The 27,835-nt window shown below is 33.3% G+C and overlaps 1 protein-coding gene across 2 annotated transcripts in view; it reads left to right on the plus strand.

Moving 5' to 3' along the window:
• LOC149791549 (tetratricopeptide repeat protein 21B-like) overlaps positions 1–16,816 on the plus strand; it is a 104,195-nt gene extending 87,379 nt beyond the window's left edge. For both annotated transcript variants that reach the window (XM_089970086.1, XM_089970087.1), the window contains 6 exons: positions 890–1,003; positions 1,298–1,351; positions 4,656–4,712; positions 7,605–7,725; positions 11,290–11,357; positions 14,542–16,816. In XM_089970086.1, the coding sequence (XP_089826212.1) occupies positions 890–1,003; positions 1,298–1,351; positions 4,656–4,712; positions 7,605–7,725; positions 11,290–11,357; positions 14,542–14,619 (492 nt within the window). In that variant the 3' untranslated portion in view covers positions 14,620–16,816. The remainder of the gene's footprint in view (positions 1–889; positions 1,004–1,297; positions 1,352–4,655; positions 4,713–7,604; positions 7,726–11,289; positions 11,358–14,541) is intronic.
• The last annotated feature ends 11,019 nt before the right edge of the window (positions 16,817–27,835 follow it).

Here is a 27,835-nt window from a genome sequence, read left to right on the forward strand (position 1 = left end):
ATAGAAGTTGATTTATAGATTTTATTCATGATTCTACTGAAAATAACTATTTGGCTATATCTGAAATTTTGATAAATCCAAGTTACAAACAGGATGAAATGTGAACTTAAATTTTTGTCAAAATTTTCGTCTACATTTTACTCTTGTGAAACCGCAAGGGAATGGAATTTTAAACTACATTTTTTTTTGGTTAATCCCATAGGGGTAAGAATCAGATTCCAACAAGAAAATCTGAAATTTTGTTGTATACAATTTCTTCAGATTTTTGTTTTGATATGTTAGAATCTTTAATTGAATTTTATACATGTCATCTTAATATTTAATAGAAGCCAAATATTAGAGCCTTAGTGCATAAGAATATATACAGACCAGAGGTACCATGAAGCATTCACATTAACAGATAACACCTCTGTCTGCGTAGGTTCGAGTCTCGGATTCAGCCAATGTGGGTATGTGAGAAAGCTTGCCAGTAGCTTCTCGAGGGTCGGTGGTTCTTTCCGGTGTTTTCCCGGGTTCTTCCTCCACCATTAATACTGGCCGCCATGTATAGCCTATCGAGTGCTGAAAAATGGCGTTAAACCCTAAACAACAACAACATTAACAGATAACAACATGTTTTAATGAACTGGATTTTGTTTGTATGAAAAGATGTTTTTGCAGTTCTCCTTCAGTAGGCACTATGACCAGCAAAGGAAAGAATTTACATGCACTGGCACATGATGTAGTAGGAAATAAGAGTATTAAGAAAACAAAATAACCTCTTGGTGATTTGAACTTTTACAGCTCTTTCTCAAAATTTAGAAAAAGAAAAATATGTTCATTGTGTTGCTTTGGATCTCAACCAAGAGACTGCTTCAGTTAGATGACATAATTTTGTCTTTCTCTGCAGAGAGAGAATGTAGGTGCCCTGTATGGAATGGCTGCTGCCTATATGGTCCTGAAACAGACACCACGAGCCAGGAATCAGCTGAAAAGAGTGGCAAAGAGTAACTGGACAATTCAGGTAAGGACAACTGTTTGTCTTTCTTTCTGTTTATGTGTTTTTGTCTTTCTGTTTAATCCCTCATCCTCATGATCACTTTTCTTTCTCACTCTCCTCTAAATTTCACAGGTTTCAGTGGTCTAGGATTTCCTCACTTATTCATCTTTTTCACTACAAATTTTAACAGTATGATCCTCCAGTGTGTATCAGCTGACACGGCTATTGCTGTCTGTTATCATTTTATTGTTTTGCAGTATGTAATGTATGCCACTGTATATCAGCATCTAATATTCAATAAATATTTGCCTCTTGTAGGATGCAGAAGATTTGGAGAAGAGCTGGCTTTTATTGGCAGATATATACATTCAGGTATGTCATTCTAACCACTGCCAACAAATTTGTGGCATTTTCTTTATATTGAAAATGTATAATCTTTTCAATGTTCAGTTGCACATTTATTACAGATTGTTTTGCTTTTGTTTTTATCTCTGCTGGTTATGGATGTTTGTCATCCGTCATCCTTGTTATTGTCCATTCATCACAAGTTTGTTATTGCTACTTCTCCTAAATTACTTGGAAGATTACTATGAAACTTTACACATGCATTCATTGCAAGATCTAGATGGTCCTAAAAATCAAATGGTGCTGCTCAGGCATCCAGTATGGCTACCACAGCAGCCATCTTAAATATTTTATCACTAATGCTATTGAATTAATGGTCCTATCAGCATGGGTGTTCACTAAAATGTTTTTTTATAATGTATACTCAGGCCTAAAAGAAAATCGTGCCAGTCTGATGTCCAGTATGGCCACCATTGTGGCCATATTGAGATTCTTGTCAATTCTTCTTAACCAAAAGTCATAGAGATGGGATTTTCACAGGAAGACTTTTTATGATGTATAGTTGATCCTGAATAAAAGGGTTTCACTTGAACATTCAATATGACCAACCACAGTGATTTTTTTTTTTTAAATGCTGCTACTCCTGAATAGATGGTCATATGACCAAAGGATTTTTTTTACAATGTCTGGTTTGTCCCAAATGAAAATAGTGCTGATAAAACATCCATTACAGCCATCATGACAGGCATCTTGAAAATATTGTTATTACTGGTTTGTCACAATACATATTTATATCAAATATGAGGTTTTCTCTTAAAGATTTCTTATCATGCCTAGTTTGTCCTTAATGAAAATGTTGCCGATCTGATGATCACTGCAACAACCATTTTGAAAATCTTGTCATATGCTAGTCTTCATGAACTGAAAGTCATATTAGCATAGGTCTTTCACTGGAAGACTTCATATGGTGTTTAGTTGGTCATAAATACAAATTATGCCAATCTGGTATCTAATATGGTCACCACAGTGGCCATCTTTAAAAAAAGTCTTATCATTACTCCTTCTAGATGGAAACTCATTTCAATATTGTTTTTTCACTAGAAGACTTACTATGACGTCTGGTTGATGCTAAATGGTACGGTTCTGATCTGACATCCATTGTTGTCCCCATGGCAGCCATCTTGAAAATTGTATTTGTGCTACTCCTTCTGAAAGGAATGTCATGGAAATGTGGTTTTCACTAGAAGACTAAGTATTATATCTAGCTGGATCTAAATGAATATAATGCTACAATGACCTCAAATATGACTGTAATAATGAACATATTGAAAATGTTGTCACTAAGTCTTCTGCTGCATGGATGGTTACATCAACATGGGCTTTTCACCAAATATATTCTGACAGTGTCTGTTTTATCCCCAATGAAACTGTGTTGATCTTATATCCAATATAGCTGCCACAATGACTGATTGTTAAATCTTAGAGATCAAGATGTTTCAACTTAAGCAGGTAAAATGAAGAAATGGTCTTGAATTTATGGACATTATTTTTGGACAATGGATCAGTCTCTTCAAAAAACTCACCATAGGGCGGAGGATATTTCATTATAATGTTACTTATCCATCTGCCTGTCCATCTATTACCAATTTTGTTTTCACAAAGTAGCTTGAATTCTCCAGCATCTGCAGCTACAAAATTTTGTGCATGACTTGCACTTTGGGTAGGGAAGAAAAATGTATAGGGTCAAATGTCAAGGTCACTATGACTGAAGGGAGAGAAATGGTTTCTGCAAAAAAACATTAAAGTTCTTGTCCATGTACCTTCACAAATGCTTGTGGTCAGATATTGAAGGTCAAGTTTGTTCTGACTGAATTCACAAAAAATTCATTTTTCAACGTTGTACCTCAACTAAAATTTGTGGATGGCACTCAAGTTTGATATAAATGAAAAATAGTGATTTTGGGGTCAAATGTTCAGTGATCAGGGTCACTATGCCTGAAAAAGAAACATGGTGTTTGCATAATGACTTTAGTTCCAGAGTATATACACTGATGAAATTTGTGGATGCATTGCACTTAGCGTGTGGATGAGATTTGTTGATTTAAGAATGAAAAGGTACAAAATTGTGGGTACTGTGTGGTTCAAAGAAAAATAGGTCTTGCGAATAACTTTTGTTCCTGAACAAGTTCCTTGACTAGATTTTATTGATGGCTTGCAGTTTTTATAAAAAAAAAAAAAACTAATGTTTCTGGGGTCTAAAGGAAATAGGTCATGATCATGGTGAGCCTGTTAAAAAAATAATTGTTTCTGCATCAGGTCATTTTGACCCATCAGTTAGTTGTCTCCAAAGTCAATTATGCCTTCTAGTACCTACACCGAGGACTGTTAAACACATGGCAGGTATATAATACTAATTTCTTCTAATCAAAGTCAATAGAAAGATTATCAAATGGAAAAGTAATCATATTATTTAATAATCAGTTTTAATTGTATATTGTAAATGTATGCACTGTTTGCTTAATGTGATTTATATTTGTTCATTATAGCAATGTTGTCAAGAACTTCCATTTCATGAAATATAAAAAATTTATCATCAGATGTTTACGTTTTCCATATTAATAAGTCAAGTTACGTGAGTTTGAAAGTCAGTGATATGTTAGTATTACTAGTACCTTTACAAGCAAAACATGTATTCTATTTTCAGTTTCTTAAATTTTGTCCTCATCTTACCTAATACACTGAAAATCAGTACTTTGACAAAAGTTCATCCAATATTTCTATTTTTATTCTGGAAGCATTTTAAATCTGTAGATAATTACTTTTGGGTAACACTCTTGAAGCTTTCTACAAGAAGTAACTAGACCGCTCTGGTGGCCTAATGGTTAGAGCATCCGCCTCGGATGCATGAGGTCGTGGCATTTGATACCCGGCCGAGTCATACCAAAGACTTACAAAAATGGTACTAACAGCTGCCTCGCTTGGTGCTCAGCATTAAGAAGTTAGTGTTAGGACTGGTCAGCCTGGTGTCAGGATAATGTGGCTGGGTGGGTCATCATATTACATGTCTGCAGCATGATGCCCCAGTGCTAGACATCACTATAAACTGCCACTCTGCAGACATTGTAGTGATATGACTGAAAAATTGTTAAAGCTATGTTAAAATCACACAGACACAAGAAGTAACTATATAGATAATTGCTTTCGACTAATACTGCAGAAAACAGATGTTACATTTTGTAGAGTGTATGAGGTCCTGACATGATGATTACAACTATACCTTTATGTGGATAATTATAGCAAATCATATTTAGTTTTCATTTTTGTTTTTCAGTCTGCTAAATATGATATGGCTAATGAACTTCTGAAGAGATGTCTGCAGCATAACAAGGTATGTACTTATGTCTCCCCTAGATTGTGTCATCAAGATCTGTCTTTTTGTATGCATTTGATGGTGGTGGGCCATTGGATATTTTTGGTTTGAAATCTATTTTCAGTTACAGTTGATTCATTTACCACCATACTTAGATCAATCCCTGTCTGGAATATAATCAGATCACATACTTTATTTTGCCCCCAAAAAAACCCATCTCATATGCCTGGGTAAGGGCATGGATAAAAGATACAGTATATGACATATTTTAATTTTTTCTTTGATCTAAATTTTACATCACCACCACCAAGAGGTGACATCTGCTTGTAAAACAAAACAACACAACAAAAAGATAATAGTGTGAAAGTTTTAAAACACTTCCAGTGGAGTTATAATGCTGTTATTTTTTAATTTGAAGCTGTCATAAAATAGTGTGCTATATCGTGTTTTGACGTAGCCAAATTATGTTGTCAAAGCCCATTGTACAACAGTAGCTAAATCAGCAATACTGACAATCCATGTAAACATAATTAAATTTTGCACCAAATTTTAATAGATTTATGCTTCTCAGGGTGCAGAAATGTTTATCCCCATCACAGTTGTTTGGGGATATGACATTTTACTCAATCGTTTGTGTGTTCATTCATTCATTATGAACTCATTTTCTTGAACCATATTTTGTCTACACATGAAAATTGGTTTATGGATGCCTCACAAGGACAGTAATTCAGTCATATCAGAAGTAAGTAAATTGATTTAATAATTTCATGCTTTTTAGTGACTTTGTTTTCAGCCATTCATTAATTACACCTTCAGTATCATGATCCTGTTTCACATGCACCTGTGAAAACTAGCGAGGGCTTCTCAAAAAATCTTAGCCATTCCAAAACTGAGTCAGACCTTATTTTCTTGCTTGATTGATTTATGTATTTGATGCTATTCATTCAGTATAAATTAAGTAATTTGGACACAAATTTACCAGCATTCATGAAAATTGATATGTTAATGCATTTCAAGGAATTTATGTAACTTGTGTATTGTAAGCTATTGATTTGTTACATCATTCATGTTTTGAATCCTGTTTCACATACACCCATGAAAATTTGTATGCAGATGCATGTCAAAAATGATTCACTGAACCATATAGAACTAGGTCACACTTTAATGCCTTTTGTATTTTCAGCTATGTGTTTGTTACATCATCACTATTATTAACCATACAATCAAACATAGTTTTCATCGCACACCGATGAAACTTAATGAGTTGCCTATTACACTTGCATTTCCATCCTGTGAATGGTGGCTTAGTTGTTAGTTGAGACCAATGAGTAATGGGTCCAAATCCTGTCCAGACCTGAGCCTGGGTCAGCAGTCATACCTGTCTACAAGGTATTTGACTGTCATAAGTCCTACTTACCTGCATTTTATTTGTTGAAGGAGCTGTGGTTGTTCATGCTGTGTCCTTGGGCAAGGCACTCCACTTTTTCCCTTGGCTTAAAACAACCTTCAGCGTGTTGCTGTATCATAAATAAAAAATGCATCATACCAATCCTGTTTAAAATGATGCAAGAATTCTGCATTTTCAACGAAGGTAGCAATGGGATTTTTCAGTTTGCACATCTTGATCTTTATTTAGGGCATTCTGGAATTTCATTGGTGCCTGTGTTTTTTCTAGTTAATGAATGCCCTTGTACACCATTTAGAACGCCGTTTGGTATATGCCCCAAAAATTAACTGCCTACCATAATGTGATATGTAATTGTTAAAGTTATAGTTTCATTGGTTTTCAATGGAAGACATTTTCTTTCTGTTAATTTTTGTATGTCATGACAATCCAAAGGGTCTGTAACATACTTCACACACAGAATAGTATTTTTTTCTTATGGTTTTTTGTTTCTACTGTGTGAAGTACAACGTAGGCTTCCTTGGCAGCAGTCTCTATGTTGCAGACACAGTATCCATATAATAGACAAGAAATTAAACATTGTAGCAAAAATAGATGCCAGTATTAGGAATCCTTTTTGATCTGAATGGCTAGTGAGGTTATTTGATATTTAGCAACAGTTAGTAGTGTCAGCTCATATTTTGGATATGTGGAGGACCATACCAATAGTGGAGGTAAGGGTACTAACATTAGTAAATTGTGTCAAATTAGAGACAACAAACTGGTAACACAGACCTGGCCAAAAAATACTGTAAAGTATACTATATAATAGAACCTGCATTTGTTGGGGTTTTGTTTGGTTTACTGCAGTAATGCATTGACAAAAAATATTTTAATATTTTTTTTTACCTTTACTTCCCTTAGGTCAGTAAATTTAATTCTTTTTTCTACATAAGAGATTAACATCAACACTAAATATTTGTTAATGTCAAAGATCTATTACCATATATTTATTCCATTTATGGTAAAGAGTTATGAAATTATCAGGTTAAGGCTTTTTATTTAGTTGCTGGAAAAAGCTTAAAATTCAGTGTTGCTTACCTACCCCTCTATCACATCCTCGACCACCTACCAAGGAGTTGCCCTCAGATCTAACTGGGGGTGTGGTTTACTGTTGGCTGTTGCTGTTGGTGAGAAGATTCTTCCTTGCTAGTCAGCATCATTTTACAGAGAAATGTATTAATGACTTTAAAGACATGTCGTGAGGACATTATTTGTACACTTAAGATTCTGTTGTTTATTTCTTTTCAGGTTCTAATTTCACTTTTTAAACTATAATGTTGAGCTGCTTCTTAGAATGATAGTGTTTCAGTATGTCATTTAAAAAAACTTCATTTGCTAGACAGGGAATAATCTCAGTATGGCTCATCATTCTTAATGATGCTCGAATCCACAGGAATTTATGTTGCTGCTAAGCCTACCAAATTTTAATGGAATTGTAATGACCTACACTATTTTTTTTACAGTCTTGCTGTAAAGCATATGAGTACATGGGATTTGTAATGGAAAAGGAACAGTCTTACAAGGATGCTGCTATAAACTATGAAATGGCCTGGAAGTATGGAAACAAAAACAACCCTGTCATTGGTACGACCTTGACAGAATTACCTTATATACTCACTTATAAATCAAGGCAAAATGCAAACAACAATGATCCTGATCTGCCATAACATATTACACCTGCAGATCAGGGTCAGTGTTGTTTGTTCTACTGATTAATCCTAACAAACTGCACATTCCCAGATCAACCAGTGCATTATGCGACAGCAGATCTGGGTCTGTGAAGTTTGCAGTTGGACTCGGCTAATAAGTGAGGGTATACACTAAGTTGGCTGACAAAATAACTTGCAGGTGGGTGCAATATCTGCCCATACAGTACTCTTTGACTATCTTCTAACCATAAACCAAATACTGATGAAAATTTGTGAATAAATTTCTTTTGAGGTAATAGTACATATTTTTTCTTGAAATCCAAAGACTTTATTAATTAAATATGAAACCAGTGATATTTCATAACCACTTTTCTTAAAGATATTGTTGTGTTTTTGGCTCAAATGATCATAAACCAGAAGAGCTTATTGGATGGTTTGTTTGTCGTCTGTCACCCATCCATCGATTACTACTTGACCTAAACTGTTTGGAGGATCACCATGAAACTTTAGACATATAATCATCCAATGGTCTACTTGGTCTCAAACAAAAATGGTTCTGTTCAGACATCCATTATGGTTCCCAACAGTGGCAGTCTTCAAAATCTAATTCCTCCAGAACAGAATGTCCATTGACACGGGGTTTTCATCAGAAGACTTCTTCCTATTGACATGGGTTTTTCATCAGAAGACTTCTTACAATATCTAGTTGGTCATAAAGGAAAATGGTGCCAATCTCATTATCCAAAATACCCACCACAGTGACCATTTTGACAATTGTTTTATGGCTGCTCCTCCAGAAAGGATGGTCAGATCATGGGGTTTTCACTAAAAGACCTCATTAACGTCTAATTGGTCCTAAATGAAAATGGTGCTGATCTGACTTCCTAGTTAGTTGATTGGTCGTATGTTAATATTTTGCTTTCACCAAAAGACTTCTTATGATGTCTAGTTGGTCAGAATGGATATCCAATAAGGCCACTATGACATCCATCTTGAAAATATTGTTATTTCTTCATAACAGAAAGTCATATCAAAATGAGGTTTCAACCAGAAGACTTCATATGATGTCTTGTTTTTTCTAAATAAAAAAGGTACCAATCTGACATTCACAATGGTTTATTTCAAACTCTTGTTGTTGCCAAAGAATATCAGAGATGGATTGAACACTCAGCTGTTAAAAGGAATAAATGGTCTCATATTACATGGTTCCCATGCTTTCCTAAAGATCAATTTCCAGGTCATTTCCAGGGTTTTTCCAGGATGAAATTACTTTTTGCAAGGTTCACGTATGACCATTACTGAATGGAATTAAGGAAGATTTTAGATTATAAAACATGCAGTTTCTGAATCTAAAGATGTTTCTCTTTCAAGAATTCTCCATAAACATTGAAGTCAGAAAAGATGATCATGTGTAAAACCACAAAATGTATCACACAAAACAAGTTTGATTATATTCCTATAAATTGGAATGTAAAGTCATTTCAGTGTACAAAATACAAATTCTAGCTTTATTTTACTGCACTATGTTGCTAAGTGGGAACAACATAATGAACATAAATTATGTTTTGTTTCCTTTCAAACCTTTCATTCTAAAGAGTACTATAGCAATATGTATCTATGCATCTCATAGAAAGTAACATTTCCTATTACAGTATTAAAAAAAAAATAATCGCACTAATTAGAATTTTGTCTTGTAATGAAAAGAGTTTAACCCTAAATTTATCTGTGCCAGTAAAATCCCAAACAAGATATTTCAAACAACCTAATCTCCTTAAGACAATCTGGTTAAAAATCCATCATTTGAAAAACATTTTCAAAAGAGCTGATTTTAATTTTGACGAAAAGCCTTCAAAATTATATACTCTTGTATAAACAAGAAGAGATTTTTCTGTAAAATCAACTTGCTTTCTTGTAATTCATTAAACCAGTCCCGAAACCTGTATTGATACAGGGACTCGTATCATTTTTTTAATATATAATACAAGGGATGACAATTTCTCTTTTCAGCTCTGAGATTCAACAATTTGGACTACAAATTTGGCTTAAAATGAATAGCAGTCAGTTTTCTAATCCAAGTTTCCTCCGAATATTCCCACCCCATTTGTCATATTTAGATATTAGGTTGGGGTGTGGGGTCATTGCAGCTGCATATCAAAAATTTGGAATTTGCCGCCACTGTGTGGTAGTTACATTTGGTAGTCGCTTGCCAGTGGGCCTTGAAAATTTAAACTTATGTTATATCAACTCATACCTGCATGAAATTGATTTTAAAAAAATGAATTATTTTCTCAGAAATGGCAGATATTATAATCATTATGTTGTTAATCTGCTGACAGACAAGAGGAAACTAAGGCAGTGATGAAACCTTACCTAGTACTCGCCATTTGCATTACTAGTCACATGACTTCACAAATTTCAAATGACAACGTCGGAAGTTCATTAGTCACGTGATATCAACAACAAACTCCTTTATAATGTTGTTGTACAGAAATTCAAATATATTAAATGAAAGTCAGATACTTTTTGTATAAACCAGCAATCTGGCCAGTCTGATTTATCAAGCAGAGGACACATGTCAATGTGGTAGTCACTTGATGCAACAAACTCCGGAAGTTGTTCTCAGAATATATAAATATGGAGAATTTTGTGTTCTCTCATTTTTGTATTTTTATTACAACCAGTATACGACTTTCATTTAATATTTTTTAAAAAAATTTTCTCTACAACATTTCAAAATGTGGGTTGTTAGATTGTGTACTCATGCAACTAGCAATGGAAATCGCAAGTACCAGCTAACATTTCATCAGCGACGTAGTTTTATCTTGTCTTTCAGCAGATTAAAAACATAATGATTTTAATACTCACAATTTCTGAGAAAATAAGTAATTTTCATATTGATTTTATGCACACATCACTCGATCTAATGTTTAAAGTTCATGATGCCATTCGGTAAGCAGCTACGCTTTGGCACCATGATGTTGGCCTCTTGTGATGCTAGACTGATTTTCATACCTTCCATGTAAGGAAAGAGATGGATATCAAGCTGACTTTGAAAATAAAAGTCTACCTGATAAATCTAAACCACTGGGCATTTGGATTGACTCGGCGTATATGTTTATTGCAAGCAACCAAATGACCCATACTGCACCCTCTGAATATTCTGGTGAGAACTCGATAAATTTAACTCACGTTCAGCTTTGTTACGACTCTATTACATGATTGTTTCGGGCGTCAAGTGCTAATGGAAAATTCTCATTTTTTTCCCTGACTTTCATTAATATATGCTAAATTCAAGGACTTTTAACATTCGTGGAAAAAAATTATCATTTCTCATAACCTTTTCCCGATTTCCCGGTAGCATGGGAACCCTGATATTAAATTCTGGAAATTCTTTTTGGCCAGTAGAACTTCATTCCTTTCAAAATGCTCTGGTCTTTTAAAACTTCTCCCATTTTTATGTTGTATTTTATAATTTGTCAGCATATTATTTTATTTTCAGGGTTCAAATTAGCATTCAACTACTTGAAAGCAAAACGATTTGTGGATGCAATAGATATATGCCACCATGTAAGTGTTGTTTTAAATAATTCTCTCACTTTTGCTCACCTGTCTGTAATTTCATATGAGCTTATCGTATGGCCTTACTTTGATTGTCCATTGCATATCGGTCAGCAATTGCTTTTTTCAACTTAGAAAATTACTAGAAAAATTCAGAGAATACTGGCATGAAGGATTTTCAGGTTTGTTCTACATATGCCATATCGCCATTTCTCTACGATTACCAATGTAAATAAAAGTACTCACATTTTATTACCAATAATCACTCTCTACTCGATTTTTCTTTCATGCCAGTAGATATTGTGCATGAAGACACAAATAGACTCATAGAAAAAACTTATTGGATTCATAAGTTAGATATGTTGTATCCTAATGGCCTTAATACCAATGCACTATATAAAATCATATTAATTTGTTTGTTTTTTTAAATTGATAAATTTTATATCTTTTATAACAGTATAATTATATGTATGACTGTCTCTATTTTATTATCTGACCAAATCAGAAAGAAAACCTTCTTATTTTGGAAGGGCTTTTAAATTCATGCAGATCATGCTGATCCACCATCTAAAGAAAAGAAAAATATACAAACGGTTTCTTCTAAAAATGAAAAACAGAATTTTTTCAAATTTGACAGAAAGGATCATAATTCAGATGCCTTCTTTTTTTATACAATTATGCCACTCTGCCTTTAAAGTCTGCCACAATTTTACAAATAAAAAGTACTGATATAAAAGAAAGAAACACTCACAGAGTTTGGTCAATTTTATTAATTATTTCAGGCATAAATGCACTTCAGTATTGGACAAATTATGCTGATGTACCATAAAAATATGACTCAAGATACAAAACATAAAGTTATTATGACACAAGTGTTTTCATAATGTATATAATAAACAACAGGAGAGAAAATGTCTGCACCTTTCTGGGTCTGATTTCTAGGTCATGTGTGTTAGGCATATGTCAGGTAGTGAGCCGTATCAAGCACACTTGGGAATTTTGTTTTATTTTCAGTTGGCAAGAGGGAGAAAAATTTCTTTCTTGACATATTTTCATTATACTTTTAAATATATGATATGTAGTTGTTTATGATTTCATCAGCAAAAGGAGTATTTTCTGGAATGTACCATTCCTGATTGCAACTGATTTGATTGATGTACTTGGAAGGTTAACACAAGCTATAACTATATTAATAATAATATTCATTTAAGGATTTTGTTCTAGAACATTTTCTGTTGGAAAGAGAGATCAGAATGACTTTTATTTGTAAGAGTTTTGGTTACCTTGAGTGGCTGTCTACAGTTTCATATTTTGAAATGTGTTAGATTTTTAAACAAAAAAATTCCTTGTTTTCCCTCACTGGTTTAATCTTGGTATGTAACAGAAGACCTTGTGTATCATAGGTATTGTTGAAAGAACTTTTAATTCATTTTATTTTGGTGTATTATGGATTACAGAGTATACAGCTTGGCCTTAGTTCAGATGTGCTCCTATCGAAGATGTACTAGCAATGTTTCATTATTTTCACTTCCTGGACTTCAGAGTTAAATTGCAATAAAAAGAGCTGATAACAATTTCTTACATTTTATTTATTTGATAATTCATTTGTTGCACTTTCAGCAGCTGGTATTGTCTAGTGTGGATAAATTAATTTTCCTATTTTAATCACTGGTAATGATAGTGTACTTTCATTAACTCGGGCTGATTTTTCGAGCACATGGAGGCATTCATTTGGTGTGCTTTGATCATGTACAGTTTTAACAAGTACAATATATAAAGAAATTTCAGCCACGATACATGAAAGTAATGTAGAGGAATACCAACATTCTCTCCTTTGTGCATGTTGCAAACAGCTTTGCCTTACACCTATCACTCTTTCAGAAATTCATTTAAGAGTTTAACGTTTTTTCTGAGTTTATCATGGTATAAATGGTTAGTTGCCAGCTCACACAGCAAATAACACCCAAAGGACGTTATGTAAGCTGTACGAGTCAGCAACCGACTGTTTATACCATGATAAACTCAGAAAAAACAACATTAAGCTCTTATAATTGAAATTTCAATCATTTGTTATGTTATTTTGTTTGCATCATTAAAATAACAGAAATCTTAATTGAGTGTAGTAATAAATGTTTGGGGTTTTCTGTTGCGTAGCAATTTATAACTCTTGGGATTGTCCTGCTGGATCATAATATATGTTTCACAAATTTCGACAAAGAAAGAATGCTTTTATTCATAAAAGATTAAAAATATCGGTTGCTTTAGTCTTTCAGATTAAATTTATCCAATCATTTTTTTTAAAATTGTTAGAGTGTTCTTTTCCTTTAATGCTTACTTCCTGTCTGCCTTCACTGGCAGTGTTTATCTTATGCCGAACACGTGACTCTATTTATAGAAGTGGGTATTATTAGAAAAGTAGTTCTCCTTACCATTCATGCAGAAATAAACGCAATTCATTTTGATCATGTGGTAACATTCTGACCAATGGAAATGTTACTCTCCTTTACCAGCTACTGACATTGCAATTATAATATATATAAACTGTCCCCTTACATAAATGAAAACTGTTTTACTTGAACTCTATCACACTATTCTTAAATTGCTTAAATTTTGTCACATGATTCATTTAAATATAAACAGTCTGTCTTCTGTGCAAGTTACTTTAAATTTTCCTGCAAGGTTCTTGGCTAGTCTTTACATTAGGTTGACCATCAGTTTTACATTTTTCTTGAAAATTTTAATTTTCACCTGCTTGGAAGTATTTCTCTGTGTTCAAGAATTCAATGAATTATCCCTGTTATCATGTTATCTTGAAACCATGATGTCTGGTGATGATGATTGAAGACCGACAGAAGTTCATGTGTGAAATGGTCTGTAATTCATCTAATAAACAAACTGAGTTGTGATGCAGTAAAGTCATTCAAATTAAAGATGTGACAATACATTTTCCAAACAAAATCATCACATTTGTACTACCCCTCATATAATTTTCTTAAATGATATATAGTTCCTTTCCGCTCTCTAATCGAGGCTTTTGAAAAGCCAAAAGTAACTTTTTGAGAGGAAACCGAATACAAAGAGCACACACTTTATTATAAGTTACTAATAATAGTTTTTGACTTCCTTTTTGAAAATGATATTTGATAAAAGTGTTTCACATATTAAGATTAATTTATTGAAAATTAAATTTCAGGTGTTGAACGCTCACCCCAATTATCCCAAGATCAAGAAAGACATTTTAGACAAAGCCAGACAGAGTCTGAGAGTGTGACCTTGAGACATGCATACCACCCAGTCAGACTTTGGGAAAAGTTCACCGTCCATCCAGTCTTTAATATTATCAATCGTCTTTACTATGTATTCATATTCCATGTCATATCTTCACAAAGTGCAACAACAAAACTTTGCTTGGACTCATCATGTAAAATGCAAAAGTAGAATCAAAGTCAAAAACATGCTAAATTGCAAAAGGACATACATTATTCAGACTTTTGTTCATTAATACATGGAATCTATCTTAAAATTCAAACAAAGGCTTGAGAATTCTTTTCTCATTTACATATATATTGGTTTTAACTTATTTTCTGTGTGTGAATCCTGCAGCAGCAAACTTATAGAGAAATAGAAAGACTGAATCTCCTGTCATGTTTTGCAGATATGTTTTTACTAAAAGTATTTATCTTGGTCCCTGATATTTTGGACTTTTCTTGAATATCAATCAACAATATGCCTTGTCATTCTTCTATGTCTACAGAGCTTTCACCTCCATATATGTGTGAACAAATGACCTAAGTGGAATTGATCACATGACAAGAATCCTTACAGTTTAAATCAGCAGACTCGATCAGAAGGCCAGAGGATTGATTTCAAATTAATCCTTTTTATATTTTAACATTATTGCTAATATTTTGATTATTTTATTTGTATTCTCAGTGCTGATGGTACATCAGACAGTCATACACATTTACTGGTACATGTTATTTAAACTTGAGCAGTTGTCAGATATATTTAGTTTGTACATGGTCTTTAAAATGGACCATAGATCCTTTTCACAATCTCCAACTGAAGTCATGGAATTTATTTTTTGCACTTCAGCCATATCAGATACAAGGCTAGGGGTGCAAATTCACTGATTGACAGCAGTGTGATAGAGATTGTAGAAAAACATTACATATTGCTCTAATGTATTTGAGTGTATTAAGCTTAAAATGATAACCTTTTTGGTTAATTCAGATTTTTATTTTAATATATTTATTCTCTTTTTAATGTCTGTATACATGTATTGGTTGACAGAATTGTTCTATATATGCCAAGCATTGCTCCTCGCTTGCAAGTCATTGTCCCATATAGTATTTATTTCTCGGAGGTTAGCTTTATTTAAATTGAAGATATGACGTGAGTACATATATCATATATTTTGATATGAGTTACACTATAACAGTCATTCAAGGGGGAGAGTTTATCTGTCCTCAGGTCCTGTTGCCAGACACAAAGACAGTGGTTGCTCTGTTCCTCGAGTTTTTGAGGCAACCATTATTTCATTCAAACAATTTTATTTCTTTATTCCTTCTTTCCTACACACTGTTTGATATGTATCTTTTAAAGAATTTATAAAATAACTTGGTTCCTTGCAACAAACATGCTGGATGTTTCTTTAAACATTTGCCCCTGTTTTCAGCACTAACAAGTAAAGTAGCTATTAAATTTACATTAAGAATATAATTAACAGTGATTATGTAAAGTAATTTTCATTCTTGAATTAATTATATGTAATTTAATTGTATAAAAGCAAAATGGCTTGCTCATTAGTTTTGATGGTGCATTTAACACTTACTCAGTATTTAAGGTCATCTCTCAAACTTGGACCATCAGTCTCTAATAACAGATAACTCAGTTGTTTGGGCTTTAATTGTCAACTTTGGTCCCTAGTACACAGACACAAGGCATATAAACTAAGCCTCAGCAAGATGTGATAACCCGTGATGCCTCTGATTTTTGGTGATTGTCAGATTTGTCTGTTGTCAACTATAATTATGGGATATTGAATATTTCACACAGATGCGAGAATCCATGAGTAAATACAGAAAATGTCTGTTCTCAAAATAATAGTGCAAGGTGTCTTTTATCTCAAGACTGTTGCACTAAAATATACATGGGACACTGGAAAGGCACTTTTAATGTAGAATAGTCACCCACACATGCAATTTAGAATTTTGTATGTTTTCATATGAACTGTTTGGGTAATCTGACTACCCTGGCTTATATTTTTTTTAAAGTGACTCCCCTGGGTACCATGCATGTTTAAATGGAATAGCCCTCAGTTTTTGCCAATAATTAGTATGCGAATACCATGTATTCCATTTATCTGTTAACAGTATACTATTTGCTTTACATATTTGCTGTTGAAATAGGTATTGTATGTGATCTAATGATGTTTGTCCATTCCAATAAAACTTTATATGTATTTATGTGCAGAGTTCTTTTTATATATTTAACTGATATAAACATCTTCATATGCAAAGATTAAGCAAGTTTCAAGTTAAATCTTAAAGGCAACAGAATTTAACTAATACTGAAATTCTTAAATCTCAAATAAGTAGGAAAATTGTTCATGATCCATATGGAAAGCATAAGGAAAATTGTGTTTGTGGCACAATGTATCCCACCTAGAAGTGCTCCATGTTGCAACTAAAATGGTTACATTTTTTACCAAAATATAGAATTGGCAGGTGAAAAACGTCAGTTGGTAACCTTCTGGAGACCTTCAGAATCATAATATAAACCAGAAAATGAAATCAAAACTTTATAATTACAAGTTTATTCAAAGTGTATAGTTGAATGCTAAAAAGAACCAGATGCAACTGAATTCACAGCATAATATTATTTTGAGACTGCTGTTCTTTTTAACTTAGTCATTTCCATATCTCCTGAACACCAAGTCTGATGAATATTTCACAGAGTATGTGTATCGACTCCATTAAACACAACTAAACTAGCACAGTTATCTCTGATCACTTTAGGTATTTCTGTATATCGCTGAGTAACTTAAATCAAGTTTTTTTTTAATTGTCGGTTCTAGTTTTTGGTATTAATAAATTTTAACAGATCTGCTTCAGTTATTTTATAATGATCAAGAAATATATTTTTATTTCTGTATTCAGTTACTACATTTCCTCTTTTATGTGCTAAAAACTAATTTGTTTGATAATACTTTTTCAGTTATAACACAATTGGCAAGCTCAAGATCAGATATAACCTGATTTAAATATTGTTTTTTTCTCAATGATCTGTTGTTTTATATCATTATTATAATGTATGATAATGGAAAATAAATGTTGTAGATTACTAAGTATGTGTTTGTATTCAGGTTTAATATTGTCAGGAAATACTTTAATAACTTGTTCATTGATCTATGTAATATAACTTCCAATATCTCTTGTAGATATTACTGTGAGTAAAACAGCAGGTTTTGTACCATCAGACGTAGTATAGTTATGCACTCAATGAGGATCATTAGGACCTGTTCCTGGTTTTACTATACGCCGCCATGGATTTTTTTTGTTGAAATTATGGAATATTTATACTTTTTTCTCATTTGTAAGAAATTCATTTAAATTTGGTTCTGGCGGTCCTTTATACCCTGGTGTTAGACATCCTAACACACTTCTGATTGGTGATTGATAAATATCTACAGCGTAATCTTGCGAATATATTTCTGTTGCAGCTGATAATGTTGGTTCGTGAACAGCAATATCTATTTTTGATTCTCATTCGATTATAGATTTAAATATGCACTGGAATTCATCGTTGATTTATCCAATTTGATAAATACCTGTGGGAATTCTGACAACTTGCCAATCAGGAGTCCCATAATCTTTAATTTTCTATGAAAATATCAGCAAATTATTTGCTGGCAATCCACCAAATGGTTTTGATCTGATATTTGGCCAGCAGTAACATACTAGCGCTATTTGTTTTGCTGGAATTGCAGTTGGAAAGTTAATGCTAAATTCAGGATTAGTTGAGCTTACTGATATCATTGTAGTTATTGATGAATTTGTATTAACGACAAATTGCTGAAATAATTCGTTCGGCATTAACATTATTATTATTTTCTAAGTCCTGATTTTATAAATCATGCGTGGATTCTATCACAGTCATTATTTCCTTGTAAATTTTAATCATCTCTGTGAGCTCAAAATCGGATATTTTTCCATCCAAACCTTAGTTTGATGATATTAACGAGGATAACTTTGAGTATGCTATCGTCGCTGTGTGTAATTTTATTGTAAAGTCATGCAATTTTGCATTTCTGCATGTACATATGTTTTTGCAATAATATTAAGAAGGCCAGTAATTGTTGTTGCAGCTGAAATACAAATTGTTACAGCTATTGGTTATGTCATTGTTATTGTTGATAATAATGCGCCGGTTCCAGCAATAACAGCAGATGCCGAATTCACAATTATATTAACAGCATCTACTCGTCTGTGATATTTTGCTATACTTTTACTGTTTATTCGTCAACAGTATTTTTTAGTTTTGATTGCCATTCACGTGCTTCATTATATCTAAAACGTTGAACGTTGATCGGAATGCTCGTTATATTTTAAGTAGATGTGAATTTAGCAACTTATTCAAGACACCAATAGTAAATCAAGCCGAGCTTTTTTTTCTACTGGTTCCACAGTAAATGTTTCCTCATCGTTTTGCTTCAACATCACTAACATATATTCAGAAGATCCAGTTATTGGATAATGCTGCAAAATTATGGTAGATACTGTAAATGTTGTAACGTCAGGTACTGAGAGCCTGTATATTCCGGTAACCTCAGCGCTGTGTTTAATGGATTTATTGAGAGGTGACCACAATGCTTGTACTGACGCTAGTGTATATATTACACTGTAAATAAAAAAAATTATGTCAGAGAGTTTAATACTGATGGCTGGTGGACTTCCAAAAATATTCTTTAATGGATCTATATATGTCTCTACTAAGACTCATAAACAATTGTACATGATTAGAATAATCAGTTCTAAATGAGTTTACTTCATTATTAACTGAAACTAACAAGTTTATCATTGGATGGGTGCATTTCATCATTACAGCGTCATTGTCTGATTTTGGTTCTCCAATATCAGCAATGTTATTATTAGACATACTGAGAGAACTAGTATTGCATCACCTGATTTTTGTACTCGTTCTATGAATATTATATAATATCGTTGACATAATAACACCAGGCTTAAATTTTACATTACTATCAAACACAGCTATGCTATTTTCAGTTGCTCCATTAATTTTAACGATAATATATTTCAGTGAAATATTGCTTGTTTTTAATTTTCCTGCTTATCTTAAATTACAACAACTTCGTTTGGATCTACGTTTGCAAGATTTAATAATTCAGCTATTTCATCAGTAATCTGTTTACCTACATTCTCATAAGTTATTCTGTCGGTTATTTTGATTTTGTTTAGAGGAAGATCTTCCGCAAATATCAACCATTATAGTTTAAGATCTTCTTACAATATAGCTTCTACTTGTATAATCGTGCATGACTTTATGAGGTGGTAATGTTGATGATGACACAGCGTCGAGTACAGAAATTACTTCACGGCCGCATATTGGCGTATCTGTTATTGTTTGTGTTAGTAATGTTGAATGCCAGACTGGAGTTTTTATTGCATTTACTTAATTTATAAATTCTTTTGGTGGAGACAACCCATACAAATCAAAATAATTCCATGTGGATCAATTGCGAATGCCACCCAATGAGTACCAGGACCAGAATTATTATCGCAATTAATAATACCAGTTTCAAAACTGTTTGGTTGTTTTGGCAATTGGTCACGCATGAAAACAAAATGTTTTATATTTATTTTTAGCAACATCAAGTAAATCAAAATTTGATGTAGGAAGAATTAACAAATTGTTCCTGGAAGTCTCGGGACTTTTCAGTATCGATAAGGAGTTCTTGAAAGTCATAGGGCTCTGCCCCTTTTTTAATTCCTTTTACTGTTACTTTATTTATAGCTAAGTTAGTAAGTTTACCACCAGCAGCTGTGGCAGCACAAAGTCTAACTGCTTTTGCAACAGCTGGGGCGTCAGCGGCTACTAAAGCTGGTATAGCTGCAAGAAGTGGAAATATACCACGGTCTTGATTGAATCTTTACTGGCATTCACAGAAGATTGAGTTTAATGCCTGTTTTTGACTGTTTGGCATCATTGAAATGCCAGAGTTGACGTTCTGACAATTATAGTTTATTTTGACCACCTGTGATCTGATCTTCCTTTAGTCATATTTTCATTGCACAGTTCTTTTCTGAATTTGATTGAAGCTATTTAATCTGACCAGGAGTCAGACTGACACTAACATGATGATATGACATTATAAATATCTTGAGCGATTTAATTACATGTTTTATATCGGTGCGTCAATAACTTGCATTCGTCCACCAGTACCTTTAAGTAACATTGCTTTATCGCTGAGTATAACTGCAGTTGTTCTGTAATTACACCACCTGCTGGGTTTATGCGAGCTCGAAAGTGAATATCAACGACAGATAGTTTAAGTATGTCTATATGCTCCAGAGAAAAGTAATAGATCAGATACAGTGTTGTAAAATCCAACTGTGATACTTGTAAACCAGTATCTATATTTTGATCACATCCAATGAACGTCATTAAATGATGATATGCATGTGCTACATGGTTCAGATCAAAATTTAAAAATATATCTTCCGATAGTTATTGATGCCCATTTATCCTAAAATAAACTTCACTAACATTAAATTTATTAAATATCACATGGCTATATGTTTGTGAGTTTAGTTGATTAGCAGTTTGTAAGGCAATAAAACTATGCCTTGATGCAGAACCTCCTTGTTGCGATACAATGTGCCATGTCAATAAGCCATGAACAGTACTTTGAACGCTATCTGTGGTCAGTGTCAACCATAATAACAATGATTTCCGCCTGAGTTCATAAAAGTAAATAATCTGTTTTTTCTACACCAATTGATGGAATCATTACTGGCATCCACAGTGAAAGTTTTGTTATCAATACTTCACCAGCATCAGCAGCAGAACGCCAAAGTGCACCATCATCAGTAGCTTTTCTTACAAGTACAGTATAACTGTTTGCTTAGCTCCAAAGATAACTTTTCTAACATTTCTACAAAATCCAAAGATATGTGACAGTTGAATTGCGCCTAAAAATCTACTTCCACCTTTTAACATTAATCTACGTGTAGAAAATCCGAAGTTGAAATTTGCGTTCCTCGATGCAACTTCAGTTCCATCTGCATTGATAGTCACTTTTATATAGTCAGGATGATAAGAATTATACTTGACAAACATCACTGATGGGCCAGCAGATTTTGTATAATCATCTGAACATCTTCACCAGGTAAGATATATCTGCTTGTACTTTCAACTTAAAATTCGATTCGACCACACTGATTTGGCACACTTGCGTCATAAGAGTAATATTGATAGTCGCATATAGATTCATCCTTAAGAACTGGTGCGTCCATATCAAACACTGGATCAGATATACGCTTAAATATTGTTATTATAATTGTTATCGTCTAACAAGATGACCACTTCCTAAAATAAAACTTGTATTTACTGGCATAATTTCAATTTTCAACTTTGCAGGAACGACTTCATTAACATCCAACTCTGCTAGTTTTTCGTTTGCAGCTTGATTTATTATTTTACTGATATTTGCAGGAAAAATTTCAGTACTATGTAATTTTACCGGTTGTGGTTTTCTTCGTACTAATCGAGTTCATCTTTCTATAATTGTTGAAAATGCTTTACCGGCAACATTACAAACAGCACTGATACCTTTATCGCAAATAGCTTCAATAGCTTTCATTCTTAATTGTTTTGCAATCGGTACTGCTTTTGGAGTTAATCTCTTAAATAAAGCTTGAACAACATCACCGAGTCCATCTCCGCAAATCGCGTTGTACGTTGGTTATCGCGAATTTATTATTATTATCATTACAGGTTCACTTTAAGCATTATGTGTGATCATTTTTTTAAGACTACAAGTTGATTGAGTAATTGAGTAAATTTCAGTTGCTGTTATAATTATCGACAATTTCATTAATGAGAGAATGATAAGTATTACGATCCATAATACCACCTGTAAATAATCTTAGGCAAATATCAGTTATTTCATTAATAATTTCTGGAGAATTATTTCCTGCTCGTTTTCCTACAATCAGAATTTTTAATGGCTCAACATCGGCAAGAACACTTTATTGGCAAGTTCCTAAACCACTTCCGGATTTTGGTTAAGGAGATTTTCCAAACGGTTCAGTTAAGGAGGTCTTCCAAGCGGTTCCTTATAAAGACCTCCTTGTTGTTGCAAAATGATGGGGGTTTTTTTATGTACATATATTTGAAAAAAAGTTTTCATTATATGTAAGATGATTACCCGGTTTTATGATAAATATATATCTAATCTAATCCTCTTCTGACAAAGATCTATAATCAGGTTTTTAATATTTATCTCGTTCTTCATATTTTGCAGCAATATCTATTATGTTAGAATAATCCGCATATGTGAAAGTTACAAAAGCCTCGGGTGTAAATGTGCTTCTTATTTCAGCTTCAATTTCAGCACGCGAAGCTTGTTGTGGTTGAGTTTGTTAAGGTTCAGAAGATTGTGGCTGAGGAGATTGTGGTTGTTTTTGTGGCTGAGGAATTTTTGATTCAGGAGATTGTGGTTATTTCGTGGCTTTGGAATTTTTTATGTAGGAGATTGTGGTTGATTTTGTGACTGAGGAATTTGTTGTCGCGGTTGAGGAATTTTTTGCTTGGAAAGTAATAATTGTCTTTGAATATTTTGTAATTGCTTAATAGCAAGATATTTATCTTATTGTTATTACATTTTTCACATCGTGCTTGAATTTTATCATCATGTACACGAAATACCCATTTACGCCTTTGATATAAGAATACACTTTTAACACATATTCAGGTTTTAAGTATTTATCTCCTTCTGCATAACCATCTAACGCAATTTTATATAATTATTTAGTCTCTCGTGTTGAATTAATACCTTCTAGGGTAAATTTTTTTAGCATTGCAACCCTTTCTTTCTTTTTTATTCTTTTCTTTTTTTGGTTTAGCACAAGTTTCACCAACAGGAGTGCGTGCAAAAGTTCACCAAACATGCCTCGTTCAATGCCGCTATTTATTACTCACTGTGGTGAATGGTTGCTGTTAAGCAGATGACAACGTTGTTAATTTTAATTTTAAACAAATAGTGTGAATTCCACCAAACGAATAAATTTTCAATAAAAATTTTTTGAATTTGCGAGGAACAAATTATAGGCGCACTGAATATAAATAGACTTGTTAGAGTGAGATGCAGACCATTCACATTCTTTATAAATTTCTACACGAAAGGCTGCAACACACGTAGATTGACAAAACTCAGAAAATAACTCGTTCAGTGTTATTTTGTGCAATGGAATTAGACAATTATAGCATTGTTGCTATTCACAGTATGAAAGATCGATACAAACTTACATCCCATTTGGCTGGTCTGTAAAGGGCCACCGCACACTGTTTGTAAAGCAGTATATCCAGCATTCATCAGGTTAAAAAGTAAATAGATATAGAACCCTTTAGGATGGTCAATCGGGACGAGTTTCAAATAGTTCATCTCTCAAGGTTATACTAAGGGGGAACATATATAACAAAACCCACATAAAACTAAATATGCATAGATTACTAATGTTTGGTTTACATGTTCGTTCTGCAGATTAATTGGTCGATTTAATTTTAGATATTAACCACCATCCTGTTATAAAATATAAAAAATGTTTGCACCTGTCATGTGGTCTAGTCCATTATGCACCTGTCATTTGGTCTAGTCCATTATGCATCTGCGACACGATGATTGTAGATTTAACTGGAAGTTATGTTAGATGGTTAGGATTTAATTATGAATATGGCTTGATGTGACAGGAAAATGTTTGCATATCAGCAGTATTTAATTCAGCATTAATTGAAATGCTTTTAAGAGTATATAAATATTTATGATTTGCAGTTTAAATGAGTGACTGATGATGTTCACATATCAATGTAGATATAGTAGATATCGGTCACGTTCTGTACGTAAAACTTTTTTGCACGTAACCGTTCTATATTCCTTTCTTTTAAAATCTCTCTTATTAGGTTGCACAATGCATCATTTCGTCTATCGCTGACAAAAATAGTATCATTTCGTATATCGCTGACAAAAATGGTTGTTTACAGATAAAAGCTTTGTTTATTTTATATTATCGTATGCGACAATATATCATTGTCAAAAGTCTTTGTTTATTTGAACTGGTAGTGTCGCCTTTATTTTCATGTGAACCGTATTCAGTCGTTCATAGACTTGATTTACTTTAAATATTTGTTAGGATCATAGGCGTATGTGTGTACACATGATAAAAGTTCAGTATATTAATTGTGTTTACTGTTAAAGTCCAGTACATATTAAAATAGGATGGTATTCGGTGTCTTCCAGTGTTTGGTTGTTCTTTATCGATACCTTAGAGGTTTATGAGCAAGGGCAATGAGTCTTTTATTCTCCCCCAAAAGCGTTAAATTTAATGCATAAATTATACCAAGTGCCAGATAAAACTTTCTACTGGTTTTTCTAAGTCACCGTCTTGACATTATGGATGTGTCACTTACAGGACATAAATGCCCGTGGGAACGAAATAAAATTACTTCTCGTGGCATATTAATGGATATAATATTTATATTTCATCCAAATGTTTATCATGTAGACAATTTGTTTATTTTTCAAGAGGTTTACACTTAATTTCTGGTAGATGAACACTATTGCTAGAGAGCAGATATTGCGACCATTACGTTATTGCATTCCAAATGTATGTATGTATGTATGTATTTGTGTCACGTTGCCCCTCGTGCAAGGACGACGGCTTCATGAAGTGTGTATTTTCACCAGCTTTCTGTTCGCTTGAGAATATACTATAGCTTTGAAAGGGATCGATGTTTATCGAATGGTTCAATTAATGAGCAAGCTCGTCAAATACAGCTAATAGTACTTAATGACTTATTGTATGATCCAAACACAAAGTGTACATGAAACAATACATTTATATACACGTACAGTGCAACTTCTATTAAATTGTCTTTCCCGTTTATGTGCCTGATGTTAATACAATTTTCCTGCAACAACAAACTTCACCTTAATAATCTTTGATCTTTGTTTTTCATCTGGCATATCAAATTATATTGGGAGGTTATTATTTAACACAATAACCGGAGAAGGTGCTGGACTAATGTAGACTTCAAAGTATTGTAATGCAGTATCAAAACCAAACATTATTTGTAGATTGTGCAATAATTTATCTGGTGTACATTTATTTTCTTAGATACATATCACACTGGATGATCTACACCGTTTTAGTTTTGTTGAATTTATACTGGTCCAACCCCAACATCACTTGTATCCAAATACAGATTCAATGATTAACTGAACGTTTGAACTGTCAGAACTGATTTACTCGTAAATATGGCCTTTAACTTCTCAAAAGCCTCCTGACATTTTTTATATCAACGCAATTCGGTTTTCTTATTCAATTAAGTTGTTCGGGATGAAGCAACTATGGAAAATTGGAACAAAAATTCCGATAATATCCATCCAGTTCATTTTTACTGATAGACACAGGGATTCAGAGATAGCCTTAACCTAAGCAAGTATAGGTTTAACTTGTCCATGTCCCATGATATGTCCTAAAAATGTTACACAAGCACAGCAAAACCTACTTTTAGATAAATTCATTGTCAAATTTGCATCAGTGGGTCTGTCAAAGAATTTCCGATTTGTTGCTTCATAGTGTTTCCAGGCGTTGTTGTAAATTATGACATCATCGATGTAAGCATCATAATTATCTAGAACGATTGTAATCGTGTCCACTATACGTTGGAAAGTACTAGGTGAACCTTTCTAAGGAAACAACATCACTTTATAGTGATAAAGTTCTTCAGTCACGAATGCCGAAATATTATCTGCCCTTTCCGTCAGTAGAAATTGCCAGAATCCTTTCAGAAGGTCAAATGTAATGACATATTTTGCCTTTTCAATTATATTAATGCGGTACTCGGTTCTTGGTAACGGAAATGAATCTACTTTAGTCACACTGTATCCAGTGCACAAGCGGAAAGTATTACCTGGTTTCGGAACAAGTATACATGGTGAACTCCAGTCACTTTTACGCGGTTCTATTAAATCATTATATAGCAAATACTGAATTTCTTTTTTTCAAATATCCCTATTTGAGAGCTTTCATCATGTAGGGTGTTGATTCACAGGTGTGGAATTTACAGTTTCATTGTCATGGTAGATTTTATTTGTTCTTATAAGTAAATGATCATATTCACTTAAAAACTGCTTTAGTTCATTCTTTTTTTGTTGCTGAAAATATGAAGAATTTTGGATTATATTATTCATATTTTCGGAGTCCCGAAGATTGGTTACTCCAAAGTCAACACAGTCCGATTGCGTTCCATCGCTTAAATCATCAGTGTCTTAGACGGGTAAATCTAAGTTAATTGCATGATTAACATGGCTATCTCTATCCACATACTCTTTTAACATACTTATATGGCAAAGTTGTTTCTGGTTTCGCCTCCCAAGGGTATTGATGACATAATTTGTTTTATTTACTTTCTTTTTGAGTGTGTAAGACCGTAATACTTGGCCATAAGAGGATTTTGTAATACGGGCAAGAGAGCCAGAACTATGTCACCAGGCTGAAAACTCCTTCCCTTTGTATTTTTATCTTACCTTAATTTCATTTTTGGCTGAGTAGAGTGCATATTAGTTCTTGCAACCTTACAAGCCTTCGACAATATAAACTTACAATTGGAATGATAATAGAGAATATCCTATGCAGATTATCATTAGATATTTTGTATTGGGTTTTCCTACCATTTGACATGTGCGAAAAAATATGCAGTATTTTCATACATCACGTTTAATTTTTGGGCAGTAGAAGTGATTGCAGATCTCTAAATGACCAGACAGTTGAGTTTCATGGAAGTGATTGAAGCATTCTAAATGACCAATCAGTTGAGTTTCATTGAAGTTATTGGAGATCTCTAAATGACCAACCAGCTGAGGTTCATAGAAGTGATTGGAGATCTCTAAATGACCAGCCAGTTGAGTTTCATGGGCCAGACCAGATCACAATAAGCACACTGCTGTAGTGACAATGAAATACAAATATCACTAGCCTTACCATATATGTGCACATTGTAATAAATATAGTCCAGGTCTCTCTTGGCCATTTTGAATTATCAGCAATGTTTTCAAAATGAGGAAACTATTAAAATACTTCTTATCTCTAAACGAGTGATCTTATCTAATAGTCTTAATAACATCAAAACTTGAATCTGTATATAAAGTGGGGACATGCTTTTCACTTGTAAGCTCTAATTCT

The sequence above is a fragment of the Sinohyriopsis cumingii genome, chromosome 9 (genome assembly GCF_028554795.1).
Source record: "Sinohyriopsis cumingii isolate HCF-2022 chromosome 9, ASM2855479v2, whole genome shotgun sequence".
Lineage (NCBI taxonomy): Eukaryota > Metazoa > Mollusca > Bivalvia > Unionida > Unionidae > Sinohyriopsis > Sinohyriopsis cumingii.